Source organism: Cervus elaphus, chromosome 20, assembly GCF_910594005.1.
Source record: "Cervus elaphus chromosome 20, mCerEla1.1, whole genome shotgun sequence".
NCBI classification, from domain to species: Eukaryota; Metazoa; Chordata; class Mammalia; order Artiodactyla; family Cervidae; genus Cervus; species Cervus elaphus.
Genome location: NC_057834.1, coordinates 140,023,551 through 140,041,985, shown reverse-complemented (window position 1 = coordinate 140,041,985; position 18,435 = coordinate 140,023,551). Strand labels below are relative to the sequence as shown.

Genomic DNA, 18,435 nt, shown 5'->3' with positions numbered 1-18,435 from the left:
CCGTCTTCAAACTCTTCCAACCACTGAGTTCCAAAGCCACTTCCACATGTACGTCTCGGTAACAACTTTCTGACTTGGTCCCGTCAGACTGCTTTAACAGGAATACCACAGACTGACTGGCTTTTAAGCAATAGGAATTTACTTGTCAGCATCCTAGAGGCTGAAGACCGTGGTGCTGGTGACCGGCTGACGGAGTTTTCTCCTGGACGGCTGCCCACTGGACCTCACGTGTGGGAGTGCTGGGCTGGCTCTCTGGGGTCAACCAGGCAGGTAACTGTCCCAGTCACAAGGTGACTTTAGGACCTAGTCCCCCCGAGGCCACACCTTCTCCTTCCACGACGTTGAGGTTAGGATTTCAGCGTATGAATTTGGGGGAAGACAGACATTCAGACCACAGCTGCAAGGTCAGACCAAGCTCAGCCTGGAGGCTGAGGCCAGAGCCATCTCTGTTGCTGGAATGATGCTAAGAGGACCTGGGAGCACCCAAGAAGCCCACTCCCTCCCTCCTGCACTGCAGGCTCCTCCCTCCTTCACCCCAGGCTCCTCCCTTCTCACAGCCGGGTGCGGGAGGGGTGGGCAGCCCCAGAGCAGAGCAGGGAAGGTGGGGCATAAAACGGACAGAAGCGGATAGCCCACACAGTCCCCTGGTGGTCTTCTTCCCTGCACCCCACCCATGGCGCTGACGGGCTGGGAAGCCAGAGGGCACTCCCAGCCCCCTCCTTGTTCCTCTGCCCCCTTTCGGGCAGCCTGGAGGCTGGACCACCCTTCCCAGGGGCTGCCCGCGGTCTACCCATGCAGACAGAGTCCACCTGCCTCACAGGGTTGATGCCACGGTACAGACGGAGGCAGCCTGCCCGCTTCATTCTGCTTCTCTCACCCCACCCGCTTGGACCAGCCCCTCAGCAGAGCTGCCCAAGGGCCATCTCCTAACCCTGTCCTCACATCTGCGTTCAGTGGCAGAATTCTCTTAGAAAATCTTCCCTCCATCCAGTTAGGCTCAGGTTGGGTTCCTCTGAAACAGTTCACGCCGGAGCCAGCGGAAAGGCTCGTCTCTTCCCTCTGGTGTGCAGTGTTAAAGCAAGCGTGCAGGGACACCGGGGCTAGCCCGGGACCAGCCTCCTCACACCACGCCTCCCTCCACCCGTCCTGCTTCTGCTAGAAACCCAACACTCCTGGTATGTGTGATGCGATCTAGTCAAGTCCAGTCTTTCTGTGGCAGACGGAGGTGCCCACATGACCCTAGTTAGCCGGACAGAGACCCTGATGGCCTCTGTGCCCACCTTCTGCCCCAGCACCTGCCTCTTCTCCAGCAGGGGTGGGAGTGAGAGGCTGGAGCAGCACCGGCTCCCTTTACAGTGTTCCCAGGTATTTCCACTGAGCTATTTGCCATCACACGGCCCTTCACTCCCTAGTGCTTCAGCACGGGATACGTGTATTTTTTAAGGAAGGAAAATAAAATTGTGCACCCACACTGATATTTCCAATTCTGATTCTTAGATTATAAAATTTCTTACTTAAATTCTTTCATTTCGCCTCTTTTAAGAAAAAAATCTTATCATTATTTGCTTTCTCCTATGGGATACACAGGACTTCCTGATGGCTCGGTGGTAAAGAATCCACCTGCCAATGCAGGAGACGCCGGAGACCCAGGTTAATGCCTGAGTGGGGAAGATCCCCCACAGAAAGAGATGGCAACCAGCTCCAGTATTTTTGCTTGAAAAATTCTATGGACAGAAGAGCCTGGCAGGCTAGACTCCATGATGTTGCAAACAGTCAGACAAGACTGGGTGAGTAGTACTAAGGACGAGAGCCTGGGGGTGCAGTGCCTGGGGCCACAGAGTCGGACACGACTGAGCAACAAAACCACCGCGGGACACACACGATTAACTCGGGATAGTCATGTTGTCGATAAGACTACTAATTGAAGTCAGTTTTCTGCTATTGTTTTTACAGTTTTCACACTGAGTATATAATGTTAAAAAAATATTATAGTTGGAATAACTAATTTCTCCGGGTGCTTATGTCACCGACTCAGTGTACAAACTCATTTGTTTATTTCTACAATTGACTGTTTCTCTTAAGTTAGCTTTGCTAATGCAAATCACTGACATGACCCTGTGTAAAACAGACTTCCCGGGTGGCCAAGGGGCTGGGACTCTGCGCTCCCAGGATGGAGGGCCTGGGTTCTGTCCCTGGTCAGGGAACTAGACTTCACATGCTGCAACTGAGAATCTGAATGCTGCAACTAAAGACTCCACATGCCACCAGGAAGATCGAAGCCTGGCCACAGCGAGGACCCAGCGCAGCCAGATAAAGAAATTAAAGAAACCCTGTAAAACCAGGTTCGTTTTGCTTCACGTGGGTGCAGAGCCCCCACCTGGCAGCCCTGCCACGGTCTATCAGCAGACGCCCTGATGCTGCGCCTCTGGGCTGTTTCCAGTCTTTTGCTAATCAAATATTGTCACAATGAATAACTACGTACATGTCATTTTGGGCTTCTGCCAGTGTATCTTTAGGACAGATTTCTCAAAGCGAGATTACCAGTCCGAGGACACACTCGGGACTCGCCCAGGTGTTGCCTTCCCCACGGGCACTGTGCCGTTTTGCCTCCCACAGCAAGTGTGAGGTGTCCTGCCCCCAGCAAGTCTGTGGTCAGATCTGGACGCAGCCAACCTGGTAGGTGAGGACTGGGGTCCCGGGATCCTGGGGCAGTTCGGGTCTGCATTTCAGCTTTGTCTTTCCTTCTTGACTTTTTTTTTTTTTTCCCTTCTTGACTTTTGAGGCTGAGTAAGTTCTTTTGAATTATAAATAATCTTCCTGATTTTCAACTACAGCCTTTCATGGAGGTGAAATGCACAGTTACAACATGAAGCTCACTGTTCCACGGCGTCCACATGAGTGTGCGGCTGAGCAGCACTTTGTACATTCGCGTGCGTGCAGCCACCACCTCGGTCTCCTTCCAGGACAGCCTGTCACCCCAGGAAGAAGCCCCATGGCCCCTAGTCACTCTCCCGCCCACCCCACACACCACCCCCTGCTTCCTGCCTCAGGCTGCAGCGACTTTTGAAAACACTAAATGCTATAAACACCTTTTCCCATCAAGTATATTGATATATATGTTATAAACATATATATAAATGTCATAAACATTTTTCCTCGACTATATTGATATATGTTATAAACATATATAAATGTCAAACACTTTTTCCCATCAAGTATATTGATATATATGTTATAAACATATATATAAATGTCATACACATTTTTCCTCATCGACTATATTGATATATATGTTATAAACATATACATAAATGTCATAAACACTTTTCCTCATCAAGTATATTGATATATGTTATAAGCATATATATAAACGTCATAAACACTTTTCCCCATCAAGTATATTGTCTTTTCTCGTTCCTGGGTTTTGTGATTTACTATTATTTTTCGAACTCTCACGTGTTGTTTCATGGCTCCCTTCATCTCCTCATTGCAGAGGCTCCCTGCTCTGCTGTGAGCGGGGACTGCTCTTGCTGCGGAGCCCGCGCTCAGGAGCTGCCCCACCGCGGCGTGTGGGACCCTCCTGGACAGGGTATCGGACCCCTGTCCCGTGCACCGGCAGGCGGATTCTCACCCGCTGTACCACTAGGGACATCCGCTTGTTCTCGGATTTTAAATCACGTTTAGGAAGGTTTTGCCCACTCCCCAGTTACAAAGAAATTCACACATTGCTCCTAGCACTTGCTTCACTTTTCACACTTGGCTCTTGGACCCATTTGTGACTTGTCTCATGTCTGGTGTGACGCCCGGGTTCGATGTGGTCTTTTTCCGTGCACTGACTGCTCGTCACGTTTGCTGACGACCTCGTCTCCTTCACCTCGTCATGGACTTGGTTCTCCAGGCTCCAGGGTCTGTCTCTGCGGGCCCCGTGTCCCCGTGCCTGCGTGTCTGCATGTGGCCGGGGCCTGGTGGTCTGAGGGGAGACCCAGAGGCAGGGAGGTCCAGACCTTCCTCATTTCTCTTCTTGGAAAGACTTTCTTGGCTGTTTTTGCCCTCCCCCTCCTCATGTGAACTTTATAATTAGCTTGTTTAGATCCAGAGGGGAAAACATACTCTAGGACTTTCTTAAGAGGAAGATGCTTTCCTCAGTCATGTCCCACTCTTTTGTGACCACATGAACTGTGTATCCTGCCAGGCTCCCCTGTCCGTGGATTCTCCAGGCAAGAATAGTGGAGTGGGTTGCCATGCCCTCCTCCAGGGGATCTTCCTGACCCAGGGATCCAACCCGCGTCTCCCACATTGCAGGCGGAGTCCTCACCGTCTGAGTGACCAAGCAGTTTCATAACAATTATGTTAAAGTTATAAACTCACTTACTTGTAGAGAAATGGCTTTACGAGACTGTTTTCTTCTAGAACAAGGGGTTTTCTCCATCTGACCAAGTCTAAGGTGTCCTTGAGGAAGCTTCAGAGTTTGCCTCACACGGGGTTCACATTTCTTCTCCATCTTTCCCTCACAAGTCACCTTCTGTGATGCTGGAAAGGGCGCGTTCCCCCCTCCCCATATCTCCTGCCCAGCATGCCCCCCACGCCCAGTCTCCCCGCGGGGCCCTAAAACCTGCTGCTTTTCTGCCTCTGTGTCTGTAGCACCAGCTCCTGGTGCTGGAAATGCCCCAGGGGGCTGATCCCAGTGACGGGAAGCAGGGTGCTGGGGGACCCTTCCTCTCCCCCCCAACCCCCAGACTTCCCGCCTCGGGCGCCCCTGGGATGCCCCTCCCTGCAGATGGAGCAGGCACAGCTGGGAGGTGGTGCTGGCCCCCTGCCCGCTCCCCAGGAAGGAAGCTGAGGAGAGCGGTCCTGGGGGGCCTGGGGCTGGGAGATGGGCCCCGAGGGAGGCGCGGGGCCGCCCGGTGTGCACAGAAGCTGGCGTCTGGGCTCTTCCCGCAGGAGGCACGGCCAGGCGGCCAACGTGGCCATCTGGTGCCTTCTGCCTTGTACAGAAAGGGAACCAGGGCAGAGAAGCCACGTCCAGCCGTGTGCCTGCGGCCGGGCCGCCGGGGGCTGCTTCAGGGGCCGCCCCCCTCACGGCCGGGGGGCACTGCAGTGGGAGGTCGTGGGGAGGCGTGGGCAGGGGGGGTGGGGCTGACCACCACGAAGGGCAGGGCCGCATGCACGCGAGTGCCAGTGTGTGCACGTGCGTGTGTGCGTGAGCCCGGCGAGGCACAGGGCGGTGTGAGGCGGCCTCCCTGAGGGGGGCCCCGGGGCAGCTCTGCCCCTGCTGATCCATCATGGCCGGGCGGCCGCCGCCCATCGCAGGAGGAGGGCGCAGGCAGGCAGATGGGCACCCTCCACGGCCACCGCACTTTATTGGGATCAGACACACACCATCGTCCTCATCCACGGGCTCGCGCGCCCGCGGCTCCCTGCCACACGGGGACCCCGACACACGCGTGGGGCACACATCTGACCCCCAGAAGTGGGTCAGGAGCCACCTCAGCAGCCTCACACTCGGCGTGCAGGGTCAGCCAGCCCCACGGCGCCTCCAGCTTCGGCCAAGCCAGAGGCGCCTCCAGGCTGAACGTCCACGGCCCCTCCCTGAGGACCGAGGCCAGCTCCGGTCCTGACACGGTCCCGACACAGACGTGGCTCCCACTTCCTGCTTCAGGGCCAGGACACGGCATGGCCTTCTGGCCCAGGAAGAAGGGGGTGGGCAGGGCTTCCGGGGGGAGCTGGGTGCAAGGGTCAGCACTGAAGCCCAGCTCAGGCCCAGGGGAGACCCTCACGCCTCTGTCCAGAGGGCCTGGGTTCTGCAGGAGGGGCTCAGGACAGGGCCTCCACCGTCCACTCGGGGGCGGCTCCGAGGGTCTTCCTGGCTGGGGTGGGGCGGAGGGCCCCCTGGGCCCCTGCCCAAGCCAGCATCTCATCTCTCCGGCAACAGCATGAAGAAGGCAGCCTTCAGGAAGCGACCAAAGCTGCAGAGCGCGGCCACCAGCCAGTGGGAGCGGAGGCCCGGGTCGGTGCTGACCACGCACTTGAGCACGTCCGTCTGAGGGGAGAGGGCACAGTCAGAGCGCGGAGCGGGGGACGCAGGCCCGCCCCACCCGAGGCGGCCGTGCCGCTTGAGGGGGTGCCTGCGGTCCAGCTGGACGAAGGCCCGAGGTCGGACATGAAGAGGCAGGATGCTCCCGAGCAGGACACTCCCCCTGTCCCCCTGCAGATGCCATGGGGGGTGACCCCAGAACAGGAGCCCAGCGGGCAGCCGCTCCTGACTCCCCTGTTTCTCTCTAGTCCTGCTAAGGAGCGCAGCCCCGGAGCCTGACCTCTGGCCGCCCTGTCAGTCAGCGTCCTGGCTGCCCCGGCGCCCAGCCCCGCTGGGCCCGAGGACAGGACGGGCAGGCAACAGAGCTGCCCGTGTCCTGCCTGCCGTGAGTCAGGCAGTCAGACGCTCCCTGCCCCTGCCTCCCCCGCCTCCACCGTGGCTCCCCGCGGCCGGTGGGCTGCACACAGCTCTGCCACCACCCACTCTACAAAGAAGGCACCGCTCCCAGCAGCCCCGGGCCGGGCCAGCACTGGGCAGGTGATGGGGGATCCAGAGACAGAGTGGGGACGTGGCTCTGACCCCCCCATGGGCGGGCAGCAGGCTCAGCTCTGGGGGGTGGGCAGGCCCTGGGAGTGCCAGGGACAGGTCAGCCTTGGGGCAGGGCTGCAGCTCCAGCCGCGACCCCCTCCCCTCCAGCCCATCACTCCCGCCGTGGGTGCCCAGGCGCTCAACCAGCCCCTGCCCGGCCCCTCGCGCGCCCTCACCCATCCGCCACGCCTCCGCAGCCAGGGTGCCAGCGTCTTCCGCACAAACTCCCCGAGACAGTCGACGAGGGCATGCACCAGGGCGGGCTGGGCCTGCCGCACACAGTCCACGGCCAGCCCCGCGGCCACCGAATACAGGGACACGACTTTGCCCCACGTGATGCCTGCAGGGACAGAGAGGGATGCGGGTCACCAAAGGCCACCAAGAGCCCGCTTAAGGCCAGGCTGCAGGGTCACATGAAAGGGCTGAGCCTCCCAGAGCCACGCGCCCGCCACCCTGAAAGTGACTGCAGTCAGCACCCAGGGCTAGCCTTGACCACCAGCTCCCAGTCAGACAGGGAGCTCAACCACCTGGTTGCCGTGCAAGTCCCAGCCACCACTGCTCAGGTCAGCTCTGCCAGCCCCATGGGCCATTCTTGGATGTCCTAAGCTTCTGCTGCACACCTGGGCCAGAGCCTGGGAGGACCCAGCCCACCTCTGCTGGAGAAAGTGACGGCGCAGAAAAGCAGTTCGGCAACGAGGGACCTGAGCGGGTCACGGGGGCTCGGGGACTCGGCACTGGGAGCACTGAACAGCAAGCAGCTCCAAGCTACACCTGCTCCAGCCTGGCTGCCCCTGAACAGAGCAGGGCGCTCTCTGCAGAAGCAAGCTGAGGCCCAGGAGGAAGGACCGTCCCCAGGCACCAAGCTGCTGAGGGCAGATGGAGCCTCCTTGGGAGGACAGATGCGTGACAACCTGGGGACGTACACCTGTCGGTCATAAAAAGCTCCTTAACACATAAGAGATTCTGTACATCGATGAAAAAAAAGAACAGATCCCCTGGAGACGGGAATGGCTACCCACTCCAGTATTCTTGTCTGAGAAATCCAAACAGAGGAGGCTGGCAGTCTACAGTCCATGGGGTCCCAAAGAGTCAGACACGACTGAGCAACTAACATTTTCACTTCCAACACTTTCTAAAGAAACAGGAGCACAAATTATGAATAGCTAATTCACAAAATAAAAAATACTTATAATACACTAAACGTAGTCAATAAAGCAGAAGTAGATATTTTTCTGAAACTCTCTTGCTTTTTCAATGATCCAATAGATGTTGCCAATTTGATCTCTGGTTCCTCTGCCTTTTCTAAAACCAGCTTGAACATCTGGAAGTTCACGGTTCACGTATTGCTAAAGCCTGGCTTGGAGAATTTTGAGCATTACTTTGCTAGTGTGTGAGATGAGTGCAATTATTTGGTAGTTTGAACATTCTTTGGCATTGCCTTTCTTTGGGATTGGAATGAAAACTGACCTTTTCCAGTCCTGTGGCCACTGAGAAATCTGTATGCAGGTCAAGAAGCAACAGTTAGAACTGTACATGGAACAACAGACTGGTTCCAAATTGGAAAAGGAGTATGTCAAGGCTGTGTATTACCAGCCTGCTTACTTAACTTATATGCAGAGTACATCATGTGAAATGCCGGGCTGGATGAAGAACAAGCTGGAATCAAGATTGCCAGGAGAAATATCAATAACCCCAGATATGGAGATGACACCCCCCTTATGGCAGAAAGCAAAGAACTGAAGAGCCTCTTGATGAAAGTGAAAGAGGAAAGTGAAAAAGTTGGCTTAAAACTCAGCATTCAGAAAACTAAGGTCACGGCATCTGGTCCCATCACTTCGTGGCAAATAGATGCGGAAACAATGGAAACAGTGAGAAACTTTATTTTCTTGGGCTCCGAAATCACTGAAGATGGTAACTGCAGCCATGAAATTAAAAGACACTTGCTCCTTGGAAGAAAAGCTATGACCAACCTAGACAGCATATTAAACACCAGAGATGTTACTTTGCCAACAAAGGTCCGTCTAGTCAAAGTTATGGTTTTTCCAGTGGTCATGTATGGATGTGAGAGTTGGACTATAAAAAAAGCTGAGCACCAAAGAACTGATGCTTTTGAACTGTGGTGTTGGAGAAGACTCTTGAGAGTCCCTTGGACTGCAAGGAGAGCCAAGGAGTCCATCCTAAAGGAGATCAGTCCTGAAAATTCACTGGAAGGACTGATGCTGAAGCTGAAGGCTCCAATAGTTTGGCTACCTGATGCAAAGAGCTGACTGATTGGAAAAGACCCTGATGCTGGGAAAGACTGAAGGCAGAAGGGGACAAGAGAGGATGAGATGGTTGGAAGGCATCACCAGCTTAATGGACATGGGTTTGAGCAAGCTCTGGGAGTTGGTGATGGACAAGGAGGCCTGGCGTGCTGCAGTCCATGGGATTGCAAAGAGTTGGACATGACTGAGTGACTGAACTGAACTGAATACACCAGACATGTGAGAAATGCTTACCCTCACTGATAGTCAAAGAAGCGTAAATTAAAACGCGATGTAAAGGATAATGTATCAGGTTGAAAATTCAATGTGGCAATGTTCGGATCCAGGTAACCCTGCAGCCTGGTACTTGTGACGGGAAAGACGTAAGAGGGCACTGGCATCACCTGTGAGAGGACAGCCCCTGGGGGCCTGGCCCTGGTCTGGCAGGAACAGCACAGGTGGGGAAAGCAGGCCCCGGACCCGTGTTCCCAGGGACGGTCGGTCACAGGAGCACAAGTCAACGCAAAGGAACGCTTGAGCAGTCACCAAAAGGCGGAAATGACAAGACAGCAAGAGACGGTGAGTGGAAGAGCAAGAGGTGGGCCACTTGCACAACAGAGGGTCATCTGGCCTCCAGAGGCAGAAGCTCTGACGGGGCTGGGACCACGCCTGCCGAAACAACACGTCCGTGAAGGACGCAGACTCAAATGTCAGTCCATTCCCAGGCAGGGCCGTAGAGACGGGAGGCAGAGCGGTGGGCCCCGGGGCCGGCAGTGATAGCTTAGCGGGCCTGCGCGGTGGCTATGCAACACTGTGGCTGGACCAACGCCGCCAAATCTCACACTCTCGACGCTTAACCGGGGCTTCCCTCGGGGTTCAGTGACCGAGATGCCGAGCTCCCAGTGCAGGGCCCAGGGGTGATCCCTGGTCAGGGAGCTCGACCACACACACCCCGTGGTGAGGTCAAACAACGAATAAAACGGCTATCAGATATCACGTGAACTTCCCCTCAATTAAACGAACATGTAAAAACCCCATAAAGCAGGCCGTGCCGCGCCCCAGGCCTGCCTGTTGCTGTGACTCTCACCCCCTGCAAAGTAGATCCACATCTGAAGCCCCCCAGGCCGGCCCCTGGCCCCCAGGGCCCCCTTCCTGCCACTGGCCTTGGGCCCATGACCCCAGCCTCAGCGCTGCCTGTGGGGCATCCCACCCTCAGGGCTCTTCTCACGGGCCCCCGTCCAAGGGGCACCCAGGCTGCAGGGGTGCAACGTCCTGGGGACAGCGCCATCAGCCCGTGTTCCCCGTTCACCAGCTGCTCACGGCACACCAGCCCTGGTGGGACCCCCAGACTCGGCACCCCAGGTGGACATGTGGGCTCCATACGACCGCCACATTTTACCTGGAGAGAAAAGCTCTGGTCTGGGAGCAGCCAGCAAGCTGGTCTCCCACGTGGGTCTTGGCTATGTCCTATTTTCTCTGAGCTCTTAGTGTTATTTTTTACGGAGACACTGTCTCACTACCAGGCTTGTGGTGGTAAAGAACCCACCTGCCATGTGGGAGACCCAGGTTTGATCCCTGGGTCGGGAAGATCCCCTGGAGGCGGGCATGGCAACCCACTCCAGTATTCTTGCCTGAAGAACCCCATGGACAGAAGAGCCTGGCGGGCTGCAGTCCATCGAGTCGCAAAGAGTCGGACACAACCAAGCAACTAAGCAGACAGCAGTCTCACTACCATAAACTCATCCTTTTGAAGTGTCAGATCCAAAAACTTTAAAAAGAATACCCAGATGGGATTTCCCTGGTGCTCCAATGGTCAAGACTGCACTTCCAGCGCAAAAATAATTTTTTAAAAAAATAAAATGTGAGATCCAGTGCTCTTAGCGTGTTGACAATGTTCCACAACCACCAGTACCACTGAATTCCAGGCATTTTACTCCAAATCCCTGTCCCCATGAGCATGGTGTCCCTGTCACCCCAGCTCCTGGCCATCTCTCCTCTACTCGTCTCTTCGGATGACCTGTTCTGGACATTTCACATGAATCAAATGACACAGTAGGTCCCATTTCATGTCTGACTCGTCATGGAGCAAAACGTTTTCCAGGCTCCTCGAGTCGTCCTGTGCATCACACCACGTTCCTTGTTACCGCCGAGCCAGGCTCCACCGCGTGGATGGACCGCCCATCAGGAGACGAACCTGGGCTGAGGGTCCGTCCGCTGCTTGGCTGTGAGGCTCTGAAGGCCCAAGGACAAGCCCCGTGTGGACACATGGCTTCCCTTCTCACGGCGAACCCCTGGGCGTGGAAGTGCAGGGTCAGGTGGGGACACCGTCAGAGTCACCCCACTGAAGAAGCTGACAGGCGGTCCACCGTGGCAGCCGGCGCCTGGAGGCCTCCCGTGTGCTGGGTTCCGAAGGCCTGCCTCCACCCCCCAGGGGGAGCGAGGTGGAGTCTGGTGGCTGGATGTGCATTTCTCTGGTGACTGATGGAGGTCAGCGACTTCTCACGGACATCTCAGAAGAGACAACGATTCAGATCCTTTGTTCATGTTTCAGTGAGGCTGCCTTTTTAGCACAGATTTCTGAGAGTTCTTTATCTCATGTATATTTTGATCTTTCCATGGTAAAATACTTTCTTCTTCTAATGAGAAGTAAAAAAATGAAAATACTTGCCAACTTCATGTTCTCCCACCGAAGGGAACCGAGAAGACTCTTCAGCCAAGAAGCAGTGGGAGCGTCATCCCCACGCAGCATGTGGGGGGCTCGGCCGCGTGGAGGGTGCGGCCACGTGGCGGGGCACCCCAAGCCCTACCCTGCAGTCCTCGAGCTGCCCACCTCACCGGCCACAGAGGAGAAGGGCTGGCCCAGGAGGGTGAAGGGGACACGGGGCCAGCCCGGGGGTCAGCGGGGCTGGCCCCGCTGCAGGCGAGAGGCTGCACGGGTTCTGGGATCCAGAGAGGTTGAGAAACTGCCCACAGCGCACACAGCGATGAGGGGGTCGGCGGGCGTGGGGGCTGCCGCAAGGAGGGGGCGGAGCCCGGCCCGGGGCGGGGGTTGGGGCGCGGGGCGCGTGGCGGAGGGTGGCAGGGGAGCTTGAGCCCGCGGGGCACAGCCCCTGCGGTTTCAGACTTAGCTCCACAAGCCCCCGTGCCCGTGCGCCCTGCGCTCCGTCCCCAGGGCACATCTCCCTCCTGGAACCCACAGCCCTTCTGGGCTCTGGTCGCCGGACCTGAACGGGCTGGGCAGGCAGGGCTGGACGCTGCGGCCTGCCCCCCACCCTCCCGCCACCGCCCTGGGCCCCAGCCCCCTCCCGCCCGGCCGCATTCCCAGAGATGACCCTTCCTTTTAAAGCCAGCTCTCGGCTCATAAACCAGCTGCCCGCCGACAGCTCAGAGACAGACACAGGCGGCCACCCACACTATGGCGTCAGGCCGGGCTGGCTTGGTGAGGGCGCCCAGTGCAGCAGGCAGCCCCGGGTGCCCGCAGCTCCCCTTCCTGCCTGGCCCCTCCCGCTGCCTTCTCCACCAGGCCAGCCTGGATGCCCCTGAGCAAGCCCCATCCGGGTGAAGGCTGTCAGGCCCTCCAGGGCACCCCGGTCTCTCCCCACACCTCGGGGTCCTGCCGGTGGTGAGCGCTGCAGGGAGACCCGCGCTGACCCTGTGGAGGTTGGCCCACAGCTGGTGGTCCCGTGTCCCCCACCTTCAACGACGGCCTGCCCTCCATGGGTCAGGAGGCCTCCTCAGAGGGGGACACAGGAAGGCAACATGCCAAGGGTGGGGTCATCAGACAGGGCCTCTGACGGGCCTGCAGCCCCTCCATCTGGCCCCCCGTCTTCAGTGGGTGAGTGGAGGGTCCCCCTCAGGGCGGGACTGTGTTCCAGGCGCCTCTGCCCCAAAGCGCTTCAGTGCTAAGCACGCCTCGGCTGAGCAGAGGCAGGGTGAGCGCTGGCTCACACCACTGGTCAGCCAAGGGCTCGAGGCCTCCCAGCTGCCTGGGGCCCTCCTCTGCATGAGGTTGTGCCCCCAAAGCCCCAGGGGGAAGGGGGCCCTCCCCACTCTCAATGCTGCCTGGCCACTCACACTCGTCCTCCAGCCGGGATGCAGCCCCGAGCACTCAGCTGTGGACCCGCATGGACCCCTCCCCGAGGCTGGGACCGCCACCGGCCAGGAGCTGGGGGGCAGGCAGGGTCGGCCACGGAGAAGGTGCTCCCCTGGGTGGGGCTCTGCTCTCCCCTGGGCGGGGCTCTGCTCCTGGATGCCAGGCAACGCCTGGCCAGTGCCAGGACCCGGGACCGAGGCACCGAGCAGGGCATCGGGTCACAGGTGGGCCACACGGAGCCCACGGGCTTCCCGGGAGGGGATGTGGGGATGGAAGTGGCCTGGGGATGAGCCCGGGGGTCTCCCGTGAGCCTGGAGGCAGGTGTGCGGACAGGAGCAGGAGCTGCCCTCAGGTGAGGGCATGGGAAGGAGGTGACAGGGACAGATGTCGCCCGCCACCGGGGCCCAGAGGGAAGCCCTGGGAAACCCACGGGGGCTGTGGGCGAGCCAGCTGACCCAGATGAGGCACCCCTCTCCAGAGAGCCTTTTGGCCAGGCACCCCCACTCCAGAGCGCCCCTCCCACGGCGGTGGCCGACTGGCAAGGCACCTCTGCCCAGAAGACTCTGGTGCAGCGACCCCACAACTTTTCAGGTTCCAGGAGCCTGGCAGCGCCCACTCTGGCTGCTAGGGAGCGGGCACCACGCTGCGAGAAGCCCAGGCCCCATGTCAGCCAGGACTTCCGGCCAGGGTAGCCCCAGAACCCCACAAGGGGCCCAAGCCAGCAGCCCCGTGGCCCATCGCCCTCAGACCCAGCGAGGTTCCCTGACAAGCCCACCTGTGCTGCAGCCGCAGTCCCAACGACCCCCAGGCCCCAGGCTCCCAGCACCGTGGGTCCGCGGCCTGGACACGAAGCCTCACCTGCAGAGAAGATCTGGGTCGCCACAGCCAGGAAGGCGTCGGTCACCACGGTCTCTGACTGCAGCGAGAGGTTCAGCTGGCGGGCCACGTTGCGGTAGACGCTGGGCCGGATCAGCTCCAGCTCGTCCGCTGCGTGGGCACAGGGGCAGGTCAGAGCGGTCCCAAGGGCCGGGGGGCCAGCCCACGGCCGCAGCGGGGGCCCTGACCCCAGCCCGATCCCTGACCCCCGACCTGTGCCATGTCCACCCACTTGATACCTCCCCCAGGGTCCCCAGACACCCTGACAAGGCCAGGGAGGTGCTGTGGGCACCCCAGACCTGGCTGTGGCCTGCCCTCTGACAAGTCAGCCACGCCCACGCCCCAGGGCAGAGCCGGCTGGGCCGGTGGGGCGGGAATCCCGGGCATGCCTGCTGGGTGACTCACGGCACACAGCGAGCTGCTGCGCTGCCCGGGCAGGCAGCCAACCCCAACGCGGGCAGGGCGGGGTCCAGCGACCCCACACAGGTGGGCAGCTCATGGCTGCCTCAGCGGGGGCGGGGCGGGGGCAGCCTCAACAGGCCCAGCGTCATTCAGGAAACCAGAGACCGGGCCACTGCCCGGAGGCGGCAGGCCTGGGCTCCTGGTGCCCGGCAGGGATGCCCGGCGGTGAAGGAACGCCCTCGCTGGGCCCCATCTGCACCGGGTCTGCAGGGACGCGCCGGAACCCCTCCTGGCCCATGCACTGGGTGTCCCCCAGCCCAGCCGCTTCTCCAGCCAAAGCAAACAGGGAAATGCTTCCCACTGGAGGTCCGGGTGATAAGGGCGCCGCGTCAGCCCTGGGGCCAGCTGCACTCCGTCCAATTCAGGAAGATCTGAAGCCAGAGCAGGACTGAGACAGGCTGGTGGAGCCACGGGCGGTGGCATGGAAACGCCCAGGGCAGGCCTGGCTGGCCATTCCCACGCACAGGCCCGGGGGGCGACTGGCCCCCAGAGAACAGCTGCGGGGGCATGCCCCCGCCTCTTCCTCTTTGCTGCTGTTCCCGGAGCTGGGTGTCTGTGCCGGGGAGGGGCTGGGGGTGCTGGGGGCAGGGGACAGCTCCAGGCCGTGGCAAGGGGCGGGGGGCTCACATGGAGCAGCTCACAAGGGCCGCAGAAGGGGGTGAGAACGCTGGGGGTCCAAGCTACCTCCCTCCAGGGCCCCCTCAGCCGTCTGGCAGACACTGAGCCCAGGGACTGTCCGTGAAAGCAGCTGGGGTGGGGGGGCCTGAGGCCTGGCCCCAGGGAGGGCCAGCGTGGCCCACTTGGCTGGACTCTGCTCCCCCAGGCCAGGCCGGAAGCATCCCAGGCTCCCTGGATCCAAGGTCACAGTTTGGAAGGGACAGTGATTAGCGGAGCCTGCAGCGGGGCTTTCCAGACAAGTTCAAACAACAGGGACCCTGGCCCCAAGGCCCTGCTCCAGGCAAGGCCGTGGAGCTGGGAGCGAGCAGGCCCGCAGGGCAGGTCAGGACAGAGGAAGGACTTCCTCCCGGCCACTCCAGGGGCCTCTCAGCAGCCCAAGATACCGAATTCTCCAGGGCCCTCTGGAACGTTCAGCCCAGGCTTGTCCCTACAGCCCAGCTGGAAGAAACGGTTTGGGCCCTGGCCTCAGGGGGGCACACGCACTCTGGACCTTTGGCTGAAACCTCAAACCCCACATGCTCCCCTCCCCCAAGACCCAGGCAGGACACCACCCTTCTGCAGCCCTCAGCAATGCCCCCACACCAAGACTCCTGGGCAGACCAGGTCTACACAGCCCTGCCCCCAGGGTCCACAGAACACAAGGGCCAGCAGACACGAGTGTCAGCCTGAGAAGAGGCAGGCATCCCCTTCCATGGGGTGCTCCCTCCAACCCAGGGTCCTGGGCCAGTCTCTCAACCCACTCTGGAGAGCCACCCAGTCAGGGTCAGGGTGCCATCTGTGCCCCCACACCCCGCTGGGTGCACACTCCCCGCGTGGAACGTCACGCGGGGCGGTGTAGAGCTGGGCAACCTCAGTCTCCATGGCGAGATGGCTGACGGAGTCAGCTGAGAGGGTCCCTCCCTCTCTGCGGTCCTTGGAGAAGACGGAAAGAGTTAAGCTGGATAACCCCAGAATCAAGTACTGCTCTCCATGTCTACACAGCAGGCCATGCAGTCGGGGTTTGCGGCTGCCCAGCCTCACACGGTTTCTGCTCTCCTGGGCACTAATTTCCACAGGAGCCGGAGGAGGCTTCCAAACCCGGAGAAAAGAGCAGCCCACGCAGGACTGCAGCCAGTAACTGTGAGGACCTATTTTCCAAAACAAACATCAGGACACGTGGTCCGACAAAGGATTTTTGTGCCCAGCTGAGTACAAGGGTCACTCTGGAAATTTAGCCACAAAAATATCATTCCTCCAGGAGTTTTCTATTCTTTATGACCAGGATGTGTGCAATCTGGGCTCAGCAGGCAGACTGGGGAGGTCTGGCGGGTGCACGGGCCAGCTGAAGGGTGAGCTAGGAGAGGGGGGTGCTGGAAGAAACCCCCGCCCGCCTTGCGCGATAGATCCCTCAGGGCACCGGGACCAGCCCCCTCCCTGCCCCGGAGGAGAGACAGAGGCCCGGCCACCCGCTGGGCGGCCAGTGCAAGGACAGCTGTACCCAAGGCGCTGCGCGTCCGCCGGACTAGCTGGAAGGGGCAGCCTAGGGACCCCGCCGGCCGGCCGGCTGAGGCCGCACTCACCCAGGCGCAGCAGCACGGCGCACACCTCCGCCAGGCGGCCGCCGGGGACCGGCGCGGCGCGCTCGGGCGCGCTCCAGGAAAGGCCAGCGCGCAGCAGCCGCGCGTGCACGAACTCACGGCCGAGCGCCTTGGCCTGGGCCACCAGCTCCTTGTCGGTGGGCGAGCGGTCAAAGGCGTCCATGATCTCGGCGGCGAAGACCGAGGAGCGCCGCAGCACCTCCATGGCGGGGACGCGGGCGGGGGGCGCCGCACCTGCAGGCAGACGGCGCTCAGACGGGCCCGCCCTGTCGCGCCGGCCAGGCTGCGAAGGGGAAGGCCGGCCGCGCGGAGGGCGGGCAGCGGGGCGCGGGGAAGGGGCGCGGCGCGCGCCGGGGCTCGTGGCCGAGCGCCGGGCCGGGGCGCACCGGGAGGCCGGGCGGGGCTGGGCTCCGGGGCAGGGCTCCGGCCGGCTGCGGGTGAGCGCTGCGGTTGGTGCTCCAGATCTTTAAAAGCGCGGAGTCACATTCTTTCAGATGCCAAGCTCGACCACAAGGATCCTCGCGGCCGCCGAGGATAGGAGGGACAGCGGCGAAATGGCGATTTGCTCCGGGGCCGCCGCACCCGCGCGCGAAGACTAGTGCGCGGGCGACGGAGACGTGGGCACGGCCCGACCTGAGCCTTGCCGGCGGCCGCCGGGACCCCGACCCGGCCCCGCGTCCTGGGCCGCCCGCCTCCGCGCCTCGCGATCCTCGGTGCCTGTCCCCGGCCTCGCCGTCCCCATGGCTCCGCCCGCCTGCTCACCTCTCCCGCCGCATGTCTCGGGCGCGGGGGCCGGGGACGACTGCTGGCTTCAGGACCTGCGGGCCGCCGCCCCCGCCGCTCGGGATCCTTCCATTCAAACCCGCGAGGCCGCGCGCCCCGCCCCGGTGCCCGCCCAGTCTACGCCGAGCCGGCTGGAGCGCGGAGTGCGCGGGGCCTCGGGCCCTCCCGGGGCTCTGGCGGCGTCGTCGGGGAGCTCGGGCAGCGATGCGCGACTCTCCGCCGGCGAGAGGCGAGGCTTGGGGCTTTGCCTTCTAAGGGAAAGGCAACCCCGGGGCGGAGCCGAGGCCGGAGCTTCCCCGCCGCCTCCTCGCTTAAGGAGGACCGAGCTAGTTCCCAGGGCGCGCTCTGGGAGGGCCTGGGGGCGGGAGCTGTCCCCGCCTGGCCCGGTGAACAGGACCTACTGCGGGCCCCAGCCGCGTGGGCTCACACCCGGCTTCGTTAGCTTATTGATTCCTAGAGGTTCTTTATATATTCTGGGTGCTGTGTCCCTGGTCTTACACATGGCTGGACATTGTATCGATAGATGGATATTTGTGTGTGCTTTGTATTGAAGTTATTACCATTATCTTCTGCCATCTTTGCTGTTGTGTATGTTGAACAGTTTTCTCCATGACGTCCAATGTATCACTTTTCTCACCTTCAGTGATTTTTCATTAGGACATTCTCCCCTGTTTTAGAAGCTTAATTGTTTTAGCATTCACATTTATTTCCGTGATGGATTGCAGGTTAATTCTTGTGAATATTATGGTAGGGGTCAGAGCTCGTCTTTTCCATATGGATGTCCAGTGGACCATCATTGTTTATTGCAAAGACCATCCTCTTCCCACTGAACTGGAGAACAGTCCCATTATAAACCAAGTGACTGTATATGTGAGGGTCTGTTCTGGGTGCTTTTCTGTCCCACTGTTCCATTTCTCTCTTTTTGGCATGTGGGTTCTTAGTTCCCAGGTCAGGGATCAAACCCACGCTGTGAAAGAGTGGTTCTAACCAGTGGACAGCCAGGGACATCCCTGTTTCTCTATCTTAAGTTAGCATCCCACAGTTCAAACAACAGGATGCACCCACTTGCCTGAATTCACGTGTATACAACACTGCACCCAG

General features: G+C 60.0%; 1 protein-coding gene across 1 annotated transcript; it reads right to left on the bottom strand.

Moving 5' to 3' along the window:
* Nucleotides 1-5,343: 5,343 nt before the first annotated feature.
* Nucleotides 5,344-17,586, bottom strand: BOK (BCL2 family apoptosis regulator BOK). The gene is made up of 5 exons (XM_043879062.1): nt 17,314-17,586; nt 16,534-16,785; nt 13,817-13,945; nt 6,799-6,962; nt 5,344-6,040 (listed from the first exon to the last, which is right to left on the bottom strand). The coding sequence occupies exons 2-5, from the start codon at nt 16,754-16,756 to the stop codon at nt 5,915-5,917; spliced, it is 642 nt and encodes a 213-aa protein (XP_043734997.1). The 5' UTR covers nt 16,757-16,785; nt 17,314-17,586; the 3' UTR covers nt 5,344-5,914.
* Nucleotides 17,587-18,435: the final 849 nt, after the last annotated feature.